The sequence below is a fragment of the Pseudopodoces humilis genome, chromosome 2 (genome assembly GCF_049639895.1).
Source record: "Pseudopodoces humilis isolate 2021_Gansu_Grassland_sample_001 chromosome 2, ASM4963989v1, whole genome shotgun sequence".
NCBI lineage: Eukaryota > Metazoa > Chordata > Aves > Passeriformes > Paridae > Pseudopodoces > Pseudopodoces humilis.
Window position 1 is genome coordinate 84,875,264 of NC_142201.1, and position 23,834 is coordinate 84,899,097.

The following is a 23,834-nucleotide window of genomic DNA, read 5'->3' on the forward strand; positions in this document are numbered from 1 at the left end:
TTTGGTGAATGTGGCATCACCATTAATGTGCCACATTAACATGAAAATGTGTTAAATAATAAAAAAAAAAAGACGTAAAAAACAGACCTGGAGGAGTAAGATAAGATGTTTGCTCAACTTCTCCTAACAGTGTAATGTGCATGGTTCCATTTTTTTAAGTGTCCTCTCAGCCAACGCATTACAAAGCCTTTTCCCATTTGAGGCTGCCTTAAGGCCCAGAAGCTCATAAAATAACACAAATACATGACCACAATCAAGAGAGTGAAACCACCTTCACTATCAGATAACATGTAGTGCAAAAAGTCTCCACACTCTGCGGGCTGGTAGGAACTCATTCTGCTGGCATTCCCTTGGGATGACCACAGTCTTCTGGGTCAGTAGTCCACCTTCTCCTTCAGGCAAGTTATGCAGAAAAATGTCACAGCAGCTACAATGAGCATTATACCAGCTGCTGTGTCAGACAACACAGATGCAGCTGGAAAGGCAATTCCTGCTGGGTTATGTAAGATTTTGCCTCAAATGTAGCTACACTAACAGAAAACATTGCTCTAATTAGGGGACTGCAAGATGAAACTTTCAAGTACTCACTTTGCCTTTGCACCACTTTATACTTCATCAGATAAAAAGTTTTAAATGATTACTAGAGCAAATAACAGAAAAAGAACATAGTATTTTGTGTGTCTTGGAAAAGTTATTGTGCTCTCCTATCAATCTAAGCCTCTCTACTACTGTTTGGATAGCTCCAAGTGCCTCAGGGCTTTTAAAGCTTCATCTTAGTACTTTTATTAATACACACAGAATTAATATGTACAGAACAAGAAACTGTGAGCATGGAGGGACAAAATTTCTACAGTAGTTAACTTGTAACTGGCAACACTGATAGAAGCCCACCAAGAACAGCAACCAAGAGAACAGTTTAAATCTTCAGTGTAATAATGCACAACATTTAAATCATCAGATAATGATGACCGGTACCAATTCTCACATGCGTCCCCAGCTCGCCAGCAGCAATTCAGACTGATTTAAAGATCAATCTTTTATGCTGCAAACTCTAGTTTTCTAACACACCTTTCTGATGATTTTAAGCATGTAAGAACTTCTGAATAGATATGTATCAGACAACTAAATTCTCACAACTAGCAATTAATAATAAAATTCTTCGCACAGGTTTTATGCTTATACCCTGATGACATTTTCCCTTTCTTCAGGCTCAACGAAAAATTTAAAAGTGCTCTATTATGTGGTGTTCATAAATTGGAAAATACCCTGACTGAGGTCACCTGCAGGAGATAAAGTTGTACGTTCTGGGCTTGCTTTTTAATTTATTTTATTTTTAACTTATTTAACTTATTTATCCAGTGGTGGTAAAGTGCTTCTTTATATCTACTTCATATCTACCATTTGTTTGTGCTCATCAGCTATTTTATGGCTGCGTTCCAGTAGCCAGTAATGTAATTTTGGGCCATTTTCTAATAAAAGTATTTAAAACATAATCTCCTGATTTAGTCAACAGGTGAAAAATTAAGTAACAAGATTATGGACAGCCTTCAGAGGAAAATTAGGTCAATATCAACAATAGATGGAAATGATTCTGTAACTGAATAATTTAATTACAGTAACAGCCCCGCCTTTTGTGAGCCCTCGATTTGTTTAAATCCTGAACTAATAAACTGTCTTTGCACTTTAGACTGTCAGTGCACAAATGCCTTGGCACTTAAGCTCACCCTCTGCTGATTGCAATTTGATTCAGCAGAGGTGTGTCTGAGATTTGGCTGCGGGCCAGGAAGGCGGAGTGAGCTGCGCTTCAGCAGGTGGAATGGAAGACCCCACCCACTTTGACACCCTGAGCGGCCAGGGCATTGTACTCCGCCACAGCCTTCTCCGTTTGCAGCACCAGCACGTCAATCCCGTTCTTCTTCAGATAGTCCACGGTGGATGCTGGAACCTCGGAAGTGAAAAGGAAATCACAAAAGCAAGTATCAGATTCTTTTCCCCTTAGACTGTAAGACTTGTAGAAAACCAGGTACTGATGCCATTTGTTAAACACGGCTTAAGTAACTGCCAGTAGCCAAAATGATAATGCTCAGATAGTTGTAAGATTGATTTGATTTTTTTTTCTCTTCAATAAAGCTACTTTTATACGGACACCTCTCCTATCTCCTTAGCACACCTTAAAATGCAGTCCTCTCTTACAAAAATAAATAGAATTGGAACTAAAGGAATTTAATCTAAAGAAGGTGTTATTCATCTCACCAGAAAGCTAAAGACTTGCTTCTCACCAAGTAAAGCTCAGCACTTCTGATGTGAGCTTTCTGTAGCTAGTTTATCTGCTGGAACGACACCCTGGCAACAATTGTGACAAGAATGCCTAATTACCAAAGTATTTACAGCAGGCTAGAGAGCCAGTTATAACCTATTGCAAGAGGAGGGGCCTAATGACATTCTGAAAAATTCTTGTTTCAGTTGCTCCTGTAGCAGAACAAAAACCTGTTTACTGCTTGACATTGACACTAATACAGGGAAGCTCAAATGATGTTTCTTTCAGGACCTGAGGGACCCCTGACAGGAGCTTATTCACACTGATCCTCAATTTTTTCCCTCTTAGTGAAGCATCATCGATCTAATTTTTTTCCTCCTAATCAGAGGGAGAGGGAAAACAAACAGTTCTCTTTATGCTTGTCACAGAACAAAAACCTACCTGCAAAGCCTCACTCATGCCACGACCAATCACCATAGTTTTAACACCCTTCTTGACGACTTCTTCAAGGTCAGCTGGCTGCACTCCTGGAGAATGCTAAGTGTCAGGGAAGGAAAATAATAGTCTGTGTACTGACAGCCACGAAAGCTGCATCTGTGTGTCCTGAACACAGAGCAGCAAGGTAAATTAGCAGAACCACATGTAACAATGTAACACAACCCTCTTCTGTACATACACACAGTAGACAACATTAGAAACTGAAAAAGGTATTTAATATGTAGATGAACGATGATAATTAATTGATTGATAGCAAGATTGTAGTTCCTTATTAAACAGCCAAAACCAAAAAGATGTATTACACATTTATGTTTGACTTTGGGCATTTTATAAATATTAACCGTTAAAGTGAAACCAGTAAATTGCAACAATATGCTGTTTGATTTCAATAACAAAAATCTACTTGTAAGAAAGATTGTTGCAAGCCAAAGTTTACTCAATTTAAATACAAAGAGCTCCTCAGATAATTAAAAATATTAAATAATTTTCTTGTTTACTTTGCAAATCTCACCAAAGAGGACTGAAATGTATTGGCTGGCTTCATTTCAGCTAACAGCATCCATTTCTGCACTATTTGTTTTGAGAAAAGAATATTTGAAACCAAACTCCTCAAAGAAAGAAGGAATTTTCACAGCACATTAACAGAGGTTTTAAAAAGTACGCCCATTTACTGCTATTATAATTTAAACATATGAACAACACATAAACACACCTATAATGTTAATATAAAACATTATGATGTTACAGTACTTCTCCTCCTGGATTCAGTTTCTATGTGTCTTCATGTGGTCAAGAGTAAGATACTGTACATCCTGTGGCTATAATTGGGGCCCTCTTTGGTGTGCATTTTTATTTTTAAAACATTATTTGTTCCTCCCCCTTTTGTTTTTAAGTAGAATGCTGAAGTTTTCTGGAGGTCTGAGTTTCTCACTTGAAGTAGGTAATATTTATGCTGTGGTGGACTCATGGAGAATGGAGCAAGTAAGACTTTTCAAGCCTAAACAAACACATGAGCTCCTAAAGTTGCAGGTGAAAAAAACCTTCCATGGTAGAGTGCTACTTCCAATGAGTGAATTAAACTTATTCCACAAGAACACCTCAAGTTGGAAGGGATCCATGAGAATCATTCACAGGCCTATCTTAAGCTAAACCACAACTTAAGAGCATTGTCCAGGTGCTCCTGGAACTCTGACAAGTGTGCTCTGTGACCACTTCCCTGGAGAAGTCTGTTCCAGAGCCCAACCACCCTCTGGGTAAAAAAACCCTTTTCCTCACACCTCATCTGAATGTCCCCTTGCAGCTTGACTGCATTTCTGTGGGTCCTACTGCTGGTCACAAGAGAGGAGGTCAGCACCTTCCCTGCACTGCCCAGCCTCTGAAAAGTGTAGAGTGCAATGAGGACACGCCTCAGCCTCCTCTTCTCCAAGATGAACAAGCCAAATTACCTCAGCTGCTAGTCATAAGCCTTGCCCTCAAGGCCTTTCAGCTTCTTCATCACCCTCCTTGGATCACAGTCTAACAGTCTGATGTCCTTCTTATGTTGAGGTGCCCAAAACTGCACACAGAACTTGAAGTGGAGCTGCTCCCACTCCAGAGCGGAGTGGGACAAGCACCTCCCTTGGCTGTACTCTGCTTGACACACTCCAGGACATGTCCGGCCTTTTGGGCTGCCAGGACCAAAGGCTGTGTTCCCCTTAGTCCATTTACATTCCATATCCACACCTGGAATGCAGAATTCACTTGAATAGGCAGAGCTTTCTCAGCCCAAATCATTCTAAGTATTTGTTTATGACAGAATAGGCAATGCTTTTCCTTTGGGGTTTTTATAAGTAGACTCAAAACTTAGACAACAAGAATTGGTATGTTTTATTGCAATTACAATAATTAGATTCTGGGGAAGGTTTACTGTCACCTGAGAAGCATTCCTGAGACATTAAATCCATGGAACAAAAGGATTTTCTTTGGTTACACGAGACACTTTGATGCCAGTAAGAAACTAGTGTTACTAAAGGAAACATGTAACATGATGAAATAACTGTATCATTGTTGATTTGACAGCAGATTTTCTTGCCTGTTCTTTTATCCGGCCTTTATTTCAGCAATACCTACTTCTTTTCTTCTGCCATTAGCAGATGGCACTGAAATGCAGCCAGCCAGGGAGAGAGGGTGCCATTCATCTCCAAGGGTTAAGGCCACAATAACTGTTAGTGCTCAGTTACAGAACCTTGCAGGGCCAGTTATACAATTTTCCTGATGAAAGAATGCTCCACTAGACAGCAGTGTGACAGCAGAGGAGGAAAGGAAGCAATTTATTTCCAACTAGAGTGTAGGACATGACCAGCACTGCTTGTTTTCCACACTTCAGTTCCAGCTACCTCCAGGAAAAACATGCTTAAGGAAAGCAGGCAAACTGTAGTCCATCATTAAAAAAATGGGCAGAAAATGCAGCTGTTGAATCCTACTGCTTCTAGTGCTGACAAAATTAAATTTTTGACAGTCCTTCTCAACATTGGAGATACAGTCTAGAAAAAGCTTAGTTCTATTCTTAATACTTGTTGTTTGCAATTTATTTTAAAAGAAAATCACCTCACTCCTCAGGTGCAAGGATAGAACTGACCTAAAGCAGGAGCTTTTCAAGTGACTTACATAACATCTTACTTTTTTTTTTCCTAGCCAATTATCTATTGCAGTGCAAGTTCTAATATGGGGAGAATTATCAACATTGTGTTCCTAACACAATATATGCTACACTGCTTCTAAATCTGAATACTGCTCCATGTACTTTCATCCAATTCTGATTGCATTTACAGATAAACTTTAAAAATTACAAGGGCAAACACTTAGTATATGGCTACCAAGAGAAGTTGCTGTGTGGTTAGCCAGACTGTGAGCTTTTCACAGAGAAAATAGTGCATGAAACACTGTATCTGCATATTTTTCATCTGAAATATGTACAAGGGACCCCAAGGAAAAGGATATAAACCAAACCACATGCAATGTTGTCTTTCAAACATGCAAGGTCAGTTACTGTCTATATTTTTATTTTACTTATCGTAATTTCCTATCTCTCTCAAGATAACTTTTGTTTAGACAGTCTGAAGAGAGGTTGTTACTGGCATCTTACGACAATTGCACTCTTAAGCAGATGAGGAATATTGTTTGAGAGCTCTAAGGTGTGTGTGAGTTGTCTGGTCGGGGTGGTTGTCTGTGGGGGACAGTGAGCCAGCCAACAATACACCCGTCCTTCCTCGGAGGGAAGAAACTATTTACAGTTTGCCACTCTCCTTAGGGGAGAAAACTTAGCTGGCCAACTTTGCAGGTGTGGTGAAGCAAAAAGCCACCTGTCCAGCATCCTTTTCAGTTCATGTTAATTCTGTGTTTCTTATTGGTTGTTCCCTTTAACACGCCCTGACCTCCAGGAGATAAAAGGTCAAATTCCTGTAAGCCCAGTAGCATTTGTACAGAGATTTCTTGGGGCAGAGAGATGAAATATGACGCTCTATCTCTCTTTTTTCTGCGTCGCTGAGAGCTGAATTTCACTCAGCCTTTTTAAAAGCTAAAGCTGAATTCACTATAGCAGCTGAGAGGTGCAGGGTCTCGGCACTCCACCACCACCCCAGCTGGCTACAGTTGTCAGAACTCATGGCTATGTTGCTATAGAACAGTTGCTATATCCTGTTGTGTGTAGGATGTTGTGGGACTGCAGCCCTCTGACCTCTCCACAAAGTCACCTCCAAAACATACACTCAGTTCTTCCCAGGAAAATCTAATGGCTGGATGAAAGAAAAAGGCAGCTCACTGAATTTCTGGCTGGAACTTTGACACTGTCTTCTGGACCATTCTCAGAGTCCTGTTTTAAACGCAGGGTAGTGAAGCAGCAAACTTACATTAGTCCCAGTTTCTCGCCAATCCCACGTCCGACTTCCTCCTGGCCATACTTTGCAGTCCTTATATGTTGTAGAGCAGCCTTTCACCTTCATCTGACCCCAAGAAAGGGAAGCGATTTCAGGGGAAGACATCATGAAGTTGAAACAAAGTCTGGAAAAAGGATATTTAATACTTAACATCAGGCCAACATATGCAGCACATTAATAAAAATGGAAAATTCTGTCCTCGCCCCAAGGAGCTAGGAAGGAAACGCTATTACAGACTTTATCCACGTGGTTTTGTGACAACAGACTTGAACTGAGGATCAGCAGATTTGTTGAATTACCAGTTCTCTTGGGGATTTTGTGCAGGATTTTGTGCAAATCATTTTACGTGCTAAATCTATTCAAGTATTGGATGTTCAACTTTTAAAACTATCAACAAGGATCAGGTCCCAAAATATCCTCTCACATCTGGGTTTTAATGTTCTCCCTAAAATGAACAATGAAGATGATAATAATTTCCTAAAATATCAGAAATCTGCACTACTTGTTTGGCCACTTTCTTCTTTTACAATTAAAGTAGTAAATGAGGTTAAAAGGAAATGCCAAACAAACCCAACAATAAAGCCATGAACCAAACAGTGTAACTGCTATAGAAAACAAGACTTTCAGGGATGCAAAGGGGTCGAGCCTTTTCCTAGACACTGCTGACAGAGACCAAGTCTCCCAGGATAATTACACATCCACATAAGAACTTGTCTAATTGTTTGACCTCCATCTTCATTGTTTCAAGTTAAATCCATTATTTCTAATCCTTTCTGTTGGAGACAAATAGAACAGCTTAATCTTTGTCTTTTTCACCATTTTTTTTTTTCTTGAGGATTTCACTCAGTATTTTTCTTATATTTCATTTAGATTAAATAAGCATCCCTTCAGTCATGTTTTCCAAGTGTCTGCTTATTTTCTCCCTTTTTCTTTTAGCAGCCAACCACTGGTACACATCTTCCTTTGATGTCAGTTGCCTAGAACTTGACAGAGCTTTATCAGTGCCACTGTAGCTCAACTGCTTTTTGGTGTGTGCTGCAGTGATGTTGGGATCAGCTTCCACGATCACTGCTGGGCACCAGCAGGGCAGGGACTCTGCCTCACAAGGCACCTTGTCAGCAGCCATAGGAAGCTTCCCACTCCTCACAATCCCTCAAGTGCTGCAGTCTGATTGCTGCAGTGATTCTGGCAATGGAAAGAGAGTAACCACAGGGTGATGATACCGTGGAAATGCTTTGGACTAGCATAGCAGTCCACTGACACATCTCCAGGGCAGAGTTAGCTTTCTGCCCTTCCAATTCACATGGTCTGATATCCACATTTTGAAGAAAACTTGATGTTTCTCCAGTAAAAAGAGGTCTACCTCTGCCTAATCCAGAAAATCTCTGTGGCAGATCCTTCCAGATACACAGATTCTCATCCTTTATTTTTTAATTGTTTACATTCACCAGGAATTGAATAGTTTAAATTAATTATATAAACCCTGGAAGCACAAATTAAAGGCACTGCCCTTGCAAAAGATAAATCTTTGGACAACCATGCTTCTAGTCCTCCTGGAAGCCTCCCTTCCTGTCTTGCACGTGCTACAAAAGATGCAGCACTGCCAGACAGGACATGCTCTCCGTGGATTGCCAGAAGCAGATCTCAGTATCCCACCTAAAACGTTGCATGAAGGAAAAAACATATTACTTTGGATTCATCACAGGACTGAATTTGCCAGAGGTGCTTCTCACACAGGATAGTGGGGCAATTCTTTTCCTTCTCACTCCCGTGTGAAGTTAGTGGCACATGTGTCCTGACAAACAGGAAGCAAGGGAAGCAGCTAGAGGGGACTAAAACTTGCTTGGATTCATATATTCCAAATTCTCTCATCGCACATCCACGATGCAATCGTGGATTAGAACAAAAATTTGTAAGATTATTTTTCCAAAGGTCTGCCTTGAAGGGAGATTCTAGCTGAAGAAATAACCAGCAGTAGTCCCAACAGAATGAAATCAAAGAGCAAAGGCTTGAATAAAGCACCCAGAACATGGCTCTGAAGAATGAAAATAATTTTTGCCTGTGCTGCTTTTCAGATGAAATGGTAGAATTAGACCTGGAGGTTAGACAGAAGTGGATGAACAATAAAATGATCAGGAATATCACCTTCCCCAATCCAAAGAGTATCACAAGACCGGAACTCTGCAATCAAACTGGCACAAACTGCAGATGGGAGAGCAAGGATTCCATGCAATCTTTTCCTAACAGCATAAAAATAAGTAAATAGCAGATATGAAACAACAAAACTTACAAGGTACAAGTAAAAATTTATCATCTAATACCCTTTCCCACAATACTGCCAGAGATTATCAGTAAGGTCAAGCCACTTGAATAAGTAAGAATATCTTAGAGTAAGAATGCACTCATTGACAGAAGTTTTGGGCATCCTTTGATGTAGAGTGTGGTCCAGTCACTGAGGAGCAGGAAAATAGTTCTCGAACAAATTATTTTTTAAATTATTCACTGTGAGAAATGTAAAGTATCAAAATATACAGTAACACTTAAGATCAAAAGAGACCTTGAATTAAATGACTTGCAAGTACAACCTAAAACAGCAATTTCTGCAAACTGCAGTAGTCCAAACACAAAGAACCAAGGAGCAGAAATGGCTCAGGACTCTACAAGCAAAGTCATGAGAGTTTAAAAACATCAGAAATAAAGGAAGAAGAACTTAAAAGGTGGAAAAATGCATGTTTATGCCAGGGGACTATACTGAAAGAGATAAATGAAGTGATGGATAAGGATGGCAGAAGACAAAAGTAGCTGAGAAAGAAGCGGAAGAAAGCTGAGATTGAATTGCAGCTGGGCAAGCTGGTGGACTTTAAAATTGCCAGCACACCTTTGTTCTATGGAGGTAACCAGCAACAAAAGGAGTAAGAGGTGAACGGGAGCAGTGCACCAGATAATATTTGATTGAGACACTGCAGAAGGAAAGGACGTTTTGTAATATCCAAGGGGCAACCTGAGACTGAAGAGGATACAAGGGGAAGAGTAAATCGGTGTACGTGAAGTTTTGGGCAGAACAAATTCTTGTAAGGTGTCTGTCAGAAGACAACGTGGCTCTCCAGCGCTGTCTAGGAGCAGGGTCAGGAGGCAGGTGACTTCTCATTCCAGGGGCTACAGGAGCCAGAGGAAGGTCAGGATTGAAAACTGACAGCAGCAAGGCAAATAGAAAGGACGGGAGAAGTTTAGATCAACTGCGTAGGGAGGGGGAAGGTGTCAAGTTCACGTAGGAGGAAAACACACTTTGGGAATTCGGCAATTCCATTTCGCTGGGGAGCCTTGTGTCGGCACTTAACCGGGGATCTGGTAGTAAGAGAGAAGGGGGAACAGCACTTTGTGAATACAGCGGAGAGAAGCATGGAGACGAGGACAGAGAACCCTGAGAAGCACGGCGGGGGGATGGAGGGAGGGAGTTGGGAAGGTGCAGTTCAGAACCCCCCGAAACGCGGCCTTTTAGTGACGGGGCACAAGGACCGCGACTGCCACCGGCGCCGGCCGCGCCCGCCCTCCCGCCCGCTCCCCTCACGCCGCGGGTCCGTCGCACGCCCGCACTCACCGCCCCGCGCGCGCGACCCCACTGCCCCGCCAGGCTCCGCCTCCGCCCGACCCCGCGGGGAGGGGGCGAGGCCTTCGCGCTGCCACCCTCCCATTGGCCAGGACTCTCTGCCGGCCGCGCCCCCTTCCCGTTTCGATTGGTCAGTCCCTGGGCCTATCCCCGCCTCTTCCCCGCCTTGTTTTCATTCCCCCTCGCCGCGCGCGGCGGAGGGGAGCCGGCTCGCGCCGCTCTGGCCGCCGCCCCCTGCCCTCCCCTGCCTTCATCGTCCCCCCGGTGCATTGTGGGATAGTGGCGGCCCGGCCCGGCAGCGCCCCCTCCTCCCTCCCCCTCCCCAGCTCCTTCTCCATCCCCAGGTCCAAGATGGCGGCGGCGGCGGCCCCTCCGGCCCCATCCCCGCCGCCCCCTGCCCCGGCGGGCCCGCGCTGCCCGGGCTCCTGGCCCAACTTCGCCGTTGTCTGCTCTTTCCTCGAGCGCTACGGGGCCCTGCTGGACCTGCCCGAGCTGCCCTTCCCCGAGCTGGAGCGCGTCTTGCAACCACCGCAGGAGCCCGGAGACCAGGGTGAGCGAGTCCGATACCACTCCCGCCCGCCCGCTCCGGGGCGGCCGGCTGAGGGGGGCCCGGGGGGCGGAGGGGGGCCGGGGCTGTCCCCCCCCCGCCTCCTCCCGGCCCCGGGGGTGGAGCGCGCCGAGGGAGAGGAGGGGCCTGGGATTCCCGGGGGGAGGGGAGCCCTCTCTCCCTGCTTTTTTTTGGGGGGAGCAGCTGTTTGTGTGTGTATATTGGGTGGGAGAGCTGTCTATGGAGGACTTCCCCCTCCCCTCTCCTTCCTTTCAGTGCCGCCTGTGACCCCCCTCCGACCCTCCCTTCCCCCTCCCTTTCCCTGGGTTCGTTCCCGAGCTCTGTGCGGGTGGGACTCCTTGCAGAAAACAGGGATTAGACGAAATAACTATTTTCGTTCAGCTTGGCGCTAGTAGCCGGTCTCTCTACCACCTCCTTCCTTCCCCACAGCTTGGGGGGCGCTTTACAGCCTCTTCCCCACCCCCTGTCCCCCTATATCTCTGTTCGTTTTTACCTCTCCCCCGAAACAAGAAGGGAACGCACGCACACACATATACAAACACACGGGAATGTCCCGATCCCCAGTGACCCTCCTCCCCCCCCCCCCCACCTCAGTTTATTTGGGATGAGGAATGGGTGTCACGGAGAAGCCCTGAGCCCCCCCCCCCCCGGCTGCTGTTGTGGGCCGTCTCCTCCCCACAAACACAGACAGCCATTGTGTGCCACCTCCATCCCTCTTTTCTTCCCCTTCCTCCTCCCCCATCCCCTCTTCCAGTTGCGGGGGGAACAAGCTGTGGCTGCTCGCTGCTGCTCCCCCGCCGCCACCTGAGACGTGCGAGGTGGAGGGATAGGTTATGCACTCTGCTGTTTGCTTCGAGCTGCTCTCGCTCTCCTCTCCTCCCCCTCCAGTAGCAGGTTTGGTTGCCAGACTCTCTAATTCCAGCTGCCCGCGATGGATGCGGGAGGGCCCGGGCCAAGAGAGCAGCCTAGGGAAGGAGGGCTGTGTGGAGGCGGCCGCAGGAATACGGAGGGGAGGGAGCTTGTTGCTCTTGATCTCTTGTCTCTGTTATTCGTTTGGTTGTTGCCTCTGCACTCTTGCCACATAGGGAGCCCGAGCAGCTCATGGCGCATGCTCGGCAAGGCCCCTTGGAAACTTCCTGCTGCTGGAGAATCCCGGATCAGGGCTGCTTTTGGTCCGAAAGCCCCTACTTTTTCCCCAAAACGCGCTCGCTCTCGCCTCCTCCATTAAGCAGACCCTGACTGGGGAGGGGAAGAGGGGTGTGTGTGTGTGATTAAATCGGCGTGTAGGTGTTTCCTCATATAAAGGAAGTTGTATTTTGCTAAGTGCAGGTGTCCTGTCTGTGAATTCACAACAGCCACTGCTGAAACCGAATGAAACATGATTAATGTGTTTTCTCCTCATGTTGTCTGTCAACATGAAAGAGACAGCTGAAATCTACAAAATTCTGTGGAAAACATATTTCGATTCAATTCCCCACCACTCCTCTTATTCTATATAAAGGACTGTCTCAGTCTTGAGAAACTGTTTAGAAAAAACGTTGTTCTGTTAAACTGTTGCAAAACTTATTAATAAAAACACCAACACATTTAAAAGTTTGAATTTTTAGTGAAAACAGTCATTTTTAAAGTGGTGTCTGCAAAGAAAACTAATGCTCTTACTGTGTGGCACAAAGTGAATGGATATGTAAGAGTAGTTTAGTTATGTGCACTGCAGAATAAATTAAACTGAAAAGGTGAGATAGTGGCCTGTGTTTTAAAAATATTAATTTTATTAAAAAATACCCAAACACTATAATTTCTGATGAGTTTTAATTGCACAGTGGGGGTTGTCAACAGGGCGGTGTTTACTGGATGACTCTTTTCTAAAAAGATTTCAAATGACTTGTGTTACAGTTTGCTTTATGGGTTGATTTGATACTTGTCGAATTTTTAAACTTTATATTGCCCTTCCTGTTTGGCAAGGGACATTCTCCCTGCTTTAGAACAGCCCCCTCAAATGGGAGCAGATGCACCTTCTGAAAATGTAATGTGTGAAGTAGTGGGGTTCTTTGCTTGTGCTTGGTGTAGCTGATGTAATTGTAGAGATAATTATCGTCTCTAAGAAAGAAAGTCTGATAATTGGTGGGTGTCTTGGATATCTTTTCCTTTGATAAAACCAACTCATTTGGCTTGGTCTGTAGTCTTGGTCTGTGGTGCACACTATTACCTGGTGCATTTTTTGGGAAAATGGCTGCAGTGACTAGATTTCTCTACATGATTTTTACTTCAAGTAGCCCTCCAGGTGGTGCTTGTAAGGGTACAAGTTGTAAAGTTGCTAAACAATGGTGGAAAACTGAAGGGGTTCTTTTATTTCTGAACATTTGTTATTTACAATTGTATGTAGTTTTCCTTGTAATGCAAAAGGATTTTGTTTTCAGTTTGTAATGTACAGTTAGTTTTGCTTTTGATACTAGCATTGCTTGACAGTGTATTTGCAGTGACATAATAAAATCTAGGGAAATAGCTACAGAACCTCATAGTGTTGGGGTTTTTCTCCTGAATTTTTAGAAATTAAATCTCAACTGACATAACACCTATTTGTAACTCCTCTTCATATTAATCTTGCAATCAAGGAAAGGAATCAGTAGTTTGAGGGTTTTCTTAATTATCTTTAAAACTTTTTTGATAAAAAAAGTTTAGATACTCAGCAGTTTAAAAATGTGGAATTTTTTTGTGGGTGTTGTTGTTTGTGGTTGGTTGTTTAGTTTTTTTTTAAGCATGGCCTATATTGTCTTGTCTGAAGAGTTACTCTTGGGAGATGACGGCAGAAGTTACTTCCTTGGCATTAGGAGCCCCTAGGAGAACAAGGAGCTTAACTTTGGATGTTGTTCAGTAGTTGTATAACAGTCATATTTTCTTTCCTGTTAACAATTAGAACAAAGTACTTGCTCATTATTAAGGAAGCAAGGTATAACCTTTCCGTACAGGAAGGGATGCTGAGCAGTTGCTGACAGATAGGAAGCTATCAGTTATTTCTTAGGGGTTTTTTAGATTTTTGTAATCACATAGACAACACTTTGATGTATTACCTCTCCTTAGCTGAGAATTTCAAGACAAATAGTAAGGACAGCAGTGCTCAGGTATGAATAGTTTTCAATGCTGGTCTGACTAATTGCGATAGCAAATTAACCTGTATTAGTAGCATGCTTTAACCTACTGTACACAGGTTGGGATTTAGTGAGTAATGTCAAACATACTTGATTGGGAAAATAAGAATGTATGGTGTTGATTTCACCCATTCCTATTGAATAACAGGATAAACTGAGAGATCTGGAAATAGTCTGCTACTTAAAAAAGCTCTGTGATAAAATAGCCTAATTTTTCTGCTTGGTGGCTCATTTAAAAGTTGTAACCATTGAAAAAAAGTAATATGACCTATAGTTGTCTGGTGAAGATTTTATGAAGAATAATTATCCTGCCTTTATGGGTGCTTATTCTTGCTTTAAGTACAATGTTGTGACTTGTGTTGCAGTTTTGACAATCTTGAATGTCTTAGAAAAGGGTTAAAGTTGAGTGTCTGTCAAGATGGTGGCAGTGTTAACTCACAAGATTTGCTAGTTGATATGCCTCTGAAAGTAAATTGTTTCTTATAGGGTTTATTAAAAAGCAACTGCTGTGGTTTAACCCCAGTTGGCAACTCAGCCCTGTGCAGCCACTCACTCACTGTCCCCACGGTGGGATGAGGGACAGAATTGGAAGGATAAAAGTTAGGAAACCAGTGGGCTGAGACAGGCAGCAGGAAAAGGGAAAGCAAAATGAGGAACTTGTTCACCACTTGCCATAGGCAGGCAGGTGTTCAGCCATCTCCAGGACAGCAGGGCTCCGTCATGTGTAAGGTGATGGCTTGGGAAGACAAACGCCATGGTTACCAATGTTCCACTCCTTTTTCTGCTTGCCCCAGCTTTACATGCTGATCGTGTAGTCTGGCTATCCCTTGGGTCATTTGGGGTCAGCTGTCCTGCCTGTGTCCCCTCCCATCTCCTTGTACACTTTCATCCCCCTTGCTGGTGGGGTCAGTGAGGAGCAGTAGAAGCTTTGGCTCTGTGTGAGTGCAGCTCAGCAACAACAAAATGAACTTGGTATTCACAGGAACAGGTTGCCCAGAGAAGCTGTGGCTTCTCCATTCCGTGGAAGTGTTCAAGGCCAGGTTGGTTGGGGCTCTGAGCAAGCTGGTCTAGTGGGAGGTGTCTCCTGATGATAGGAGGTTGGAATTAGATGATCCTTAAGGTCCCTTTTAACCCAAATCATGCCAGGATGATAAACACTGTTTAAAACAAAGCCCCATACCAGCTACTATGAAGAATATTAACTCCAAGTCCACCACAGGGACCCAGTATATGATTTTAGCTGTAACTTCTGGTGGCTGAGAGCTGTCATTACAACTATGTTGCTGTACTTTAGATGCAAAACTAAGGTAATGATATAGATCATCCTGCCTTATGCTATGGTACTGCATCTCCTTTGCCTCTGCTTGTTTCCAAAGGCAAAACTGCAAACAGGAACAAATTATCACAGGAAAGCAATACTTTTTCTCTTTGTTCTTATGAACAAATGCTGTAGTGGCTCTTTTGTTTGCTTGGGATTTTTTTGTTTAGTTGTTTTTTTCCTTTTGGTTTGGTGGACTTTTTTTGGATTTATTTTGGAGAGAGTTATTACTTGCAGTAGAAGCTGAAAATTTAAATAGTAAAAAATGTGGTAGAGGGGGGCAAAAACTATATTTGTATTTAGGACTGTGTTTAAGGAACCATGCTAACAAGTCACCACCTCCTTTGTGTCAGTAAATAGCTTGAGAATTGGTATAGATGTTAATTAAGCACTTGGTCTCTTGTGAATGAAAATATTAGTAGAATGTTAGCTTGCACAACAGAAATCTAATTTTACACATGACTACGCAAAACACTTGCTGGTTTGCCAGGTTCCCTGGTGTGTGAATGGGAGAACCTCTCCCAGAGGTGAATGGCATCTTCCAAAGTGTGCTAGGCTGCATTAGCTCATCGATTTTGCAGGCTTTTCTTAGCAGTGTGGTGTTTGATTTGTTCTTCATTGAAATGGTCACAAGTACACATGCTTTGTGTGTTCTTTCAGTAAAATTGCATCAAAATCTTGCTGGTGAAGATCATGCTAAAGATATTATTGAAAACAGTAAGTGAATTTTGTGTGGATTTCCAATCTGAAGCATTCTTCCATGCTCTCACTGCAGCTCAAACTTCTTTGTCACCTTTGACTCTTGACAGTCACCCTGACAGACTGACCTAGCCTGGAAGATTGTTGCTTAATTGCAGCATGAATGTGTTATGTTTGACTAGGGTGTTGTAATAAAACCCCTCTGCATGTTTTGACCAGGGCTTATGATTTAAAGAAAGACATGGTGAGGTGCAAATGCCTGGTAGGAGGTTCATTTTTCTGGATCTCTTCTCCCCTTTTCTGTCTTTATAATGAGTGCTTAGGTTAATGGCAGGCAGCTTATGGAAAACCTGTGCAAACTATTTGTAGGGTATACCTGAAAAAAAAAAAAGTCTTCAGGGCTACCATACTTCAAAGCAGTAAGTTATGTTTTATAAGTTACTGTATTTTCCCTCAATCTTCTGGACACCTAAAACATTTTTTCAAATTAATTTGGATATTGAAATAGTTTGTTTTCAGTAGGTTATGTTTGTGATTTTTTTATTGTCATTCCAATACCAGGAAAGTAATACAACGTTAAGCTCAAGGGTTCTTAACCATTCTCTGAAGAAGTTAACAATTAAAGTTGACTTAAACTGCTGCTGAATATATATGGGAGAAAGATACCTGAAACTTTGTAGCTGCTTAATATAACAAACAAAGGCAACTCTATCTAATCATAAGGAGCTTGCAAGACTTTCAAGATCAGCTGTGTTCCCAAGGAAAAGGGTAGTGAAATGGTGTTCTGTTAATGTGATTTGATTTTTCTTGTATTTAATGTTTGATATCAAGCATGTTTGTGTACTGTTGATCAGACATTACAGGGTTTGATGTTACTCTTAGGTAAAAAGTTGTGATACGTTGCAGCAACTCGTAATATCCACAGTAGATTGGTTAGTATTAAAAGTAGGTGATAAATGTGATATGGAAGTACTGTCAAACATTGCTTCACTTTAAATTTAATAATTGATATTGTACATAAGATTTATTACTTGGTTTCAATGAAGAAGGATTATTTCATGCAGTGTCCTCTTATGTAAATGTCCAAAATCTGACATATAATATTGGTAGTGTCTGTAGTGCTGGGTGGGTGGGGTTTATTCTCACATTATATATTGCTGCATCTTCTTCGTTAACATATTAAGTGTGTGGCTATATTGATATTAAAAGGTTTCTTCTACCGTAAAGCTGTATCAGGAGGTAATGCTTTTCATCTCTGGAGGCCTGAGTGTTCATGTCTTTTCACACCCTTTCTTTTGTGAATAAGAAATTTTAACTGCTGTTCTGAATCAGTCAAGTAGTTATCACCTTAATGCAGGCTGACCTGACTGTATTTGTGGAATATAAGTATATAATAGTGCCTTCCTGCTGCATCTAGGGACTGAACCAAAACATTTATGTCAAAGCTATTCATCCACCACCTGTTAGTAAAATGCTGCATTTTTAACTTAGGAACTAACTAGTGGAGAATAAAAGCATAGCTAGTGACCGTTAGAACTTGGTGTATTTTTTCTGTGCTTGTTTCATTTTTTATGATGGAGGCTACACACTCATGTTTCTAGACACCAAACTGAATAATTTGTTGAAGGTAGACTTCAGTGACTTGGAGCGGATATCCTCAAACAGCATAAAAGGGTCAAATCTGGAGAAAATGAGTAGCCAGGGGATCATTCTTGTGCCGACTTCATGGGAAATAAGTCTTTAATGCAGAATAAACTCACCTGGTCTACACTTCAGTCAATGTAGATTAATCTGATGTTAAGGTCAGTGTGCCACATCTACACATGCTCTTCAGTTATTCATTTAAGAAGTGAATTTTACCTTGGAAATAGTTATCTCATAACTATTCCTATTTTGTTAGTTTTTCCATGGGGAGACTTTATACCTTTATGTGTATTGAGCTGGCATGTCAGCTCATCCTAGTGTGCTTTTATATTTATGCTGTTAATGCAGTTTTAGGTAGACTCCACATCTCATGATCCAGCATAGAAGCCAGGAAAACACTATTGCTGGTGAGAGAAGCAATTCATTCTCTTTCCAGTAACACTGTCCATCTGAAAGAGATGGCAGAATGCCATATGGAATGGAAAAAAGGAACTGGGGATACTGTTCTCTGGGCACAGATGAGCTACAGAGCATCTGAAGCCCCCTCGCAAAGCTCAGCCTTCTTAGGGATTATGCAGATTCTGTTGGAGCATGTGGCTTCATTGAGGAAGAGTGGTATGCTTTTAGTAGGTGGCTATATTGAATTCCGACACAGTTTGGTTGGTACAGAACTGGAGGAAAAGCTTCTGATATTATTTCCAAGTCACAGTCTTAAGATTTATTTCAGGACAAGTATATAAGAACCAGGAATGTAGGTGGAAATTCTTGTGGCCAGTGTTCTGTGGTACATTTGTATTGAAGAACTTGATAAACATCAAAATGAGTTGTGTGTGACCCCATTATTGAATGTAAGGTGGATGGTTTATCCAGCAATCCATCACCACTTTGCCTTGGCCAGCTTCAGAGGTCTACAGAAGCTCTAAGAGTTTCTCAGAATATTCTCCCTGCATCCATTGTTGTAGCTCAGGGTCTTCCTTAGTTTTCAGTACTTACCATGAACTTCTTTTCTCTTATGTGGGATTACTTCAAGCTGTATTGTCTAGTGTAAGAACACTTAGCTGATAGATATGTGCAGTTATTAGTGCCCACTGCCTGGTACATACCCTTCTGAGCTCATCCCAAAGCTGACATTTACATTATAGAATCACAGAACAGGTCAGATTGGAAGGGAAAACAGTGGGTCACCTGATCCAATTCTGTGTTAAATCATGGTTATCCTAGAGCACATTGCAAAGGATTGCATCCAGACAGTTCTTTAATATCTCCAGCAGGAGACTCCACAACCCCTCTGGGCAGCCTGTTCTAGTGCATGATAAAGAAGTTCTTTCTCATAATCAGGTGGAACTTCCTGTACATCTGTTTCTGTCCATTGCCTTGTGTCCTAGTGCTTGGCACCACTGAGGAGACCCTGGATCCATCTTCTTGGCACCCTCCCTTTAGATACTTACATACATGGATGAGATCCCCTCTCAGCTGTCTCTTCTTGAGGCTGCATAGGTCTCAGCCTTTCCTTCTAACAAAGATGCTCCAGCCCCTCAATCATCTTCATAACCCTCTACTGGACCTCCTCCAGGAGCTCCATGTCTCTCTTGTACTGAGGAGCCCAGACCTGGACACAGCATTCCAGATGTGGCCTTACTGGGGCTGAGTGGAGGGGCAGGATCACCTCCCTCATCCTGCTGGCAAGGCTTTCCTTAAGGCATCCCAGGATACCTTAGGGATGGCCTTCTTAGCAACAGGGGCAGTGCTGGCTCATGGTTGTTGTTCACCCTGTCCAAAGGACCCCTGGGTCCTTTGGAAGAAAGAGGGCTCACTTCTAGCAGGTCAGCCCCTAGCCTGTGCTGCTCTGTGAGTTTATTCTTTCCCAGGTGCAGCACCCTGGGTTTGCCCTGGCTGAATTTAAGAAGGTTCCTTCCTCTCTGTCCATCTTTCCAACCTGTCAAGGCCCTTCTGAAGGGCTGTACAGCCCTCTGGGGTGTTGGCTGTTCCTCCCAGCTTTGTGTCACCAATGAACTTGCTGCAGAGCCATCTACCCCTCCATCCAAGTAATTGATGGATGAGTTATACAGTACTGGGCTCAGTATTGAACCTTGGGGGCCTCCAACTAGATCCTGTGCTGCTTTGGGATCAGCTGTTCCACCTTGCTGTCTACTCATCCAGTCCACACTACCTGGGTTTGTCTATGAGAATATTGTGAGAGACATTGTCAAAATCCTTGCTAAAGTCAAGGTTCACAATATCCACTGCTCTTCCCTCATCCATCTAGGTAGTTGTTTCATGGTAGAAGCCAATTGGGTTGGTCAAGCATGATTGAATGAATCTATGCTGATTAATCCTGATCACAATGACAGAAAGAATTCCTGTGTGTGGGGTGAAGCAGAGGACAGGAGCTACCGAACAGTCAGGAAGGGGCAGATGATGGGGAAAATGATGAATAGATAACCTGATAAAGAATGCTGTGGCTATGTGCTCACTGCTGCCTCAAAGTGAGTTATCTTGCAGTTCTTTGGAAGTGCCCATTTTAATATCAAGGTCTCACTCTGGCCCGTACAATGCTTCTTGGTACAGCTGTGTTCTTCCACGTTCATGACAGCTGGGAGTTGGAGGTGTTCAGGACTTGGTGTTATCTGCCATAGTTGGGACAAGTCTCTTCTGGTATCCTCCTAGGACAATCTCTCTTGTGCTCCTCTGGAAGGGAAAGTAGGTGTATGGCTGGTGAGAGGGCTTAATTTGCATTCAAGGAGTATCTTCTGACGCAGGCAGTGTTCCCTGGGAATGCAGTGTGCACTGCAGGGATCACCCATCCCATGGTGGGGGAACTGCCAGGCTGGCTGTGTGGGCTGTGGTGCTGTGGAGCACCCTCCCACTGTGCTGCAGGCTCTTCATTACTCCCTACTTGAGCACTGATGATGGGGCAGAGCAGTGCAGCGGAGTTTAATGGTTGGCTGTTGATGTTTCTTGAGTTCAGTAAAATGTTTAAACCATTGAGAAATAATAAAATTTGTAAAAGGTGTGTGTATTCTTTTATTTCCTCCAGCCTTGCAGTAAGAGCACAATGTTCTAGTTGTGGAATAGCAAGGTCTGTGGCTGTTCATAGCAGTAAGCTGATCTTTCCACCCTATTTCATTACCTTTTCTCCTCTTCCATTTTTTCTCCAAATCAATGAACTTTCCTTTGCTTCAGCTCATTTATAAAACTAGACGAACATTTTAGCATTAACAGGTATTCCTTAGTAGCCTCTAGCATTTGTCAGTGTGTCATATATTCCCCAAGAGCTAAACAAAGCTCTTAAAGCTCAAGCAGCAGAGAATTTCTCAGAACTTCTATAGATATTCTAACCATGTTGATGTCTAGTGGTCTGGGGAAAACAATCTCTCTAAGTGAGAGGAGGCCTAATTTTCGAGATTCCTATGTTTCAGCAGCTCTTTTTTAGTATTCGGTTTCTTTCCATTATGATCATTTAGGTCTTTTAGTACTTTGGAGAAAAATGCTGCTTATACCTTTGAACTCACAGGCTTGGTCGATATTTGAAGGATGGGTATGAAGCAAATTATACCTTACCTATCCTCATCTTGAAAATCCTCTTTTCCAGGAAAATGGTGCTTATCAGCATGAAGCTCTGCCTGGTTTTTTGGTTGTCTAGAGCTATACAATTTTTTTCTCCTAACAGTTGTCCTGAACCAGTAGTATGCTGAATAAAAATGGTTGATTAGATTTGTGTGTAAGTAAACACTTTATTTTCTACTCTACTCAGTGTCCCTCTGGTACTGCCCTGGCTATTTTCCAACTTATCTACAGCTATCTAGGAGCACCAGTGCTAGGGCACATTTATTTCATTTTAGTATTAATGACTACCAGGATTATAAAGGTTTTCTCTTGAGAATGAGCTGTGATAGTTCACAAAAGCTGTATTAATTAGTGAATGATAAAGTGTAGAAATTTTAGTTTGATCCCAGAGCCTGCAGTGTGTTGTTCTTGTAGTTATCAACAATATATTGCAATAAAGCATCCAAGCTGTGTGGTGGGGTGCAACAACAACAAAAAGGAACACTTAACCCCTCTCCCAGTATTGCCTGGAGGTGGTAGTTGAGAGGGAACCAGTTTAAGCTGGCATAGAGTGACGATGTGAATGCCCTGCTTTGCAAAAGACACTTCCCTTAAGTGGCAAAATTATCCCTTGAAATGTATATTTAAGTTTAGACAAAATCTGTAGCAGACAGCATTAGCTGACCTCTTAAATAACATGTTAGCACTGTGTATCAAGGTTAAGAAAGTTTAGCAGCAGGTAAGAAAAATTGGTATGGCAAGAAGGAAGCTTTTGGAAGACCTAACCTTAATAAAGGGAGACCAGAAGGAGTAGTCATAAATCAAGGAATAAAAGCACTATCTCCTACATGATAGAGCATGCTCACAAAGCTAGTAGATGTCTCTGAATACAAGTTGGACAAATGGGAGTAGGATGGTGAGGATAAGCCTAAGGGCTAAGGGTCGGTTTGTATGCTGAGTAGAAATAGTTTGAAAGGTGGAAATCTAACCCCGCTGAAGTCCAGGAGGAGAACATATTCATAGCTAGTAGTAGAAGGAAGGAAGCTGAAATGTCCAAGGGGAATTTCCAGAACATGTGGACAGAAAAATGTGTTACATAAAAAGAAGAAAAATCTAGGAGACATGGATGGCTAAAATCATCAGCCACAATGCAATGATTAAAATAAGTATGTTACTGAGAACTTAAATAACTGTTTTGCATAAGGTGTTAATTAGGCTAATTTTTGATATCTTGGTTCTTTTGCTATCTTTTGATATCTTTGGCCTTTCTGGTAAAAATGATAAAATATGGTGAAACTGATGTATTAGGAAATTATGTGGAACATGGCTAATAATGTGGAAGCATGCTGAATTGCCTGGATTAGGTATTAGCTTGGCATTCTGAAAAAGTTTAGAAGTACAGCTGGTAAAAAAAAAAAATACAGGTGTGTATTTGAGTAAAGAAATGGAAATCTGAGCGACTAGCATGTTTTAAACACTTTAGCAAAGATTGAAGAAATCAAAAGCAAGGAGCTTTTTACTTCTAGTTTTGATGAACTTTATGAAATTGTAAATTCAGAGTTCTAATAGTTGTATTAGGTATTCTCCAGAGACAAATACTCTGCTGTTTTCTTTTGAAAGCATGGATAGTTCCTCCAAAGCAAAGATAGATGGCTCATGTTTGACATATGCTTACATACAGATGCAGTATTTTTAAGGAGGTCACTGATTAAGGTGGTTAACTTGGCGTTCCAGAGCAACCTTACGTGGCATGACCCAGATAGTAGTTCTCATGCCCAGCCCTTTCTTTGACGTTATTCTTTGTGGCAGGGGGAATCAGGTGAGGCATGGAGAATGTTTTTAGCCTGTGCAGTCTACAGCCCAGCATGTTAATGCAAACTGATGTTACCAGTGGTCTGTGTTCTTGCTGTTGATTTTAAGTTAGAACTTGCCAAGGAAGGCCTTTGCTTTCTGTCCAGCTCTTACAACCCTACCTGGCAGAAAGCTGGCAGAACATGAGGGAGTGCGTCTCTCAAGCCAAGTCAACCACTGAACGTGAGCCAGCATCCAGAGTGGCCATCAGTGCAGAGGGAAAGCACCATGATAAACATTAAACTGATTAAATAACAGGAAGTTGGTTAGAACAATAGTTTATTTTGTATTTTGGTCACTGTAGTATAAATAAAGTAGAATTCCTAATTTCTATATTTTTGTTTTATAGCGTGGACAATTAATCTCATTTGCTAAGGAGCTAGAAGGGCATGAGTTGTTTTTTAAAAGATCAAGGTATAAGATGGCTAATTCAGCCTAAGGGGAAGCAGTGCTGTTGATAATATAATATTGCCAATGGGCAACTAAACTGCAAATGAAGGAGAGTTGTAAGTATGCATCGCATCATAAAGGAAAATGTTTATAACAAATACATTCCAGAGTATTTAAAATTAGCTGTTAGCTCAACAAAATGCTCTAGGTAGTATGGTGGTAAGTCAGGAAAGCATCCTATTAACTTGGACATGGAGTTTTAAAATTAACAAAGTAACAGATAGCATGAGGAGTGGGCTGAGAATCATGCTGAAACTTGGGGGATATATTATTTTGAGTAGTGTATCTGCCTCTTGTTTTGTCATTCGCTTGTTTGCTTGTTCGATTTTATTGCTC

At 42.4% G+C, this 23,834-nt stretch overlaps 2 protein-coding genes across 4 annotated transcripts in view; one reads left to right on the forward strand and one right to left on the reverse strand.

Moving 5' to 3' along the window:
* Nucleotides 1-910: 910 nt before the first annotated feature.
* On the reverse strand, nucleotides 911-10,337 carry AAMDC (adipogenesis associated Mth938 domain containing). 3 transcript variants are annotated; one of them, XM_088051178.1, is made up of 5 exons: nucleotides 10,268-10,309; nucleotides 8,815-8,909; nucleotides 6,643-6,793; nucleotides 2,699-2,794; nucleotides 911-1,945 (listed from the first exon to the last, which is right to left on the reverse strand). In XM_088051178.1, the coding sequence occupies exons 3-5, from the start codon at nucleotides 6,775-6,777 to the stop codon at nucleotides 1,805-1,807; spliced, it is 372 nt and encodes a 123-aa protein (XP_087907304.1). In that variant the 5' UTR covers nucleotides 6,778-6,793; nucleotides 8,815-8,909; nucleotides 10,268-10,309; the 3' UTR covers nucleotides 911-1,804. The 3 variants fall into 3 exon arrangements, with proteins under 3 accessions (XP_087907304.1, XP_014115234.1, XP_087907303.1); XM_014259759.2 differs by lacking the exon at nucleotides 8,815-8,909 and having other exon boundaries at nucleotides 10,268-10,337; XM_088051177.1 differs by lacking the exons at nucleotides 8,815-8,909; nucleotides 10,268-10,309 and having other exon boundaries at nucleotides 6,643-6,822.
* A 257-nt stretch (nucleotides 10,338-10,594) lies between these two features.
* Nucleotides 10,595-23,834, forward strand: part of RSF1 (remodeling and spacing factor 1) — a 60,786-nt gene continuing 47,546 nt past the window's right edge. The window contains exon 1 of the mRNA XM_014259761.2: nucleotides 10,595-10,826. Within this exon, the coding sequence (XP_014115236.2) occupies nucleotides 10,628-10,826 (199 nt within the window). The 5' untranslated portion in view covers nucleotides 10,595-10,627. The remainder of the gene's footprint in view (nucleotides 10,827-23,834) is intronic.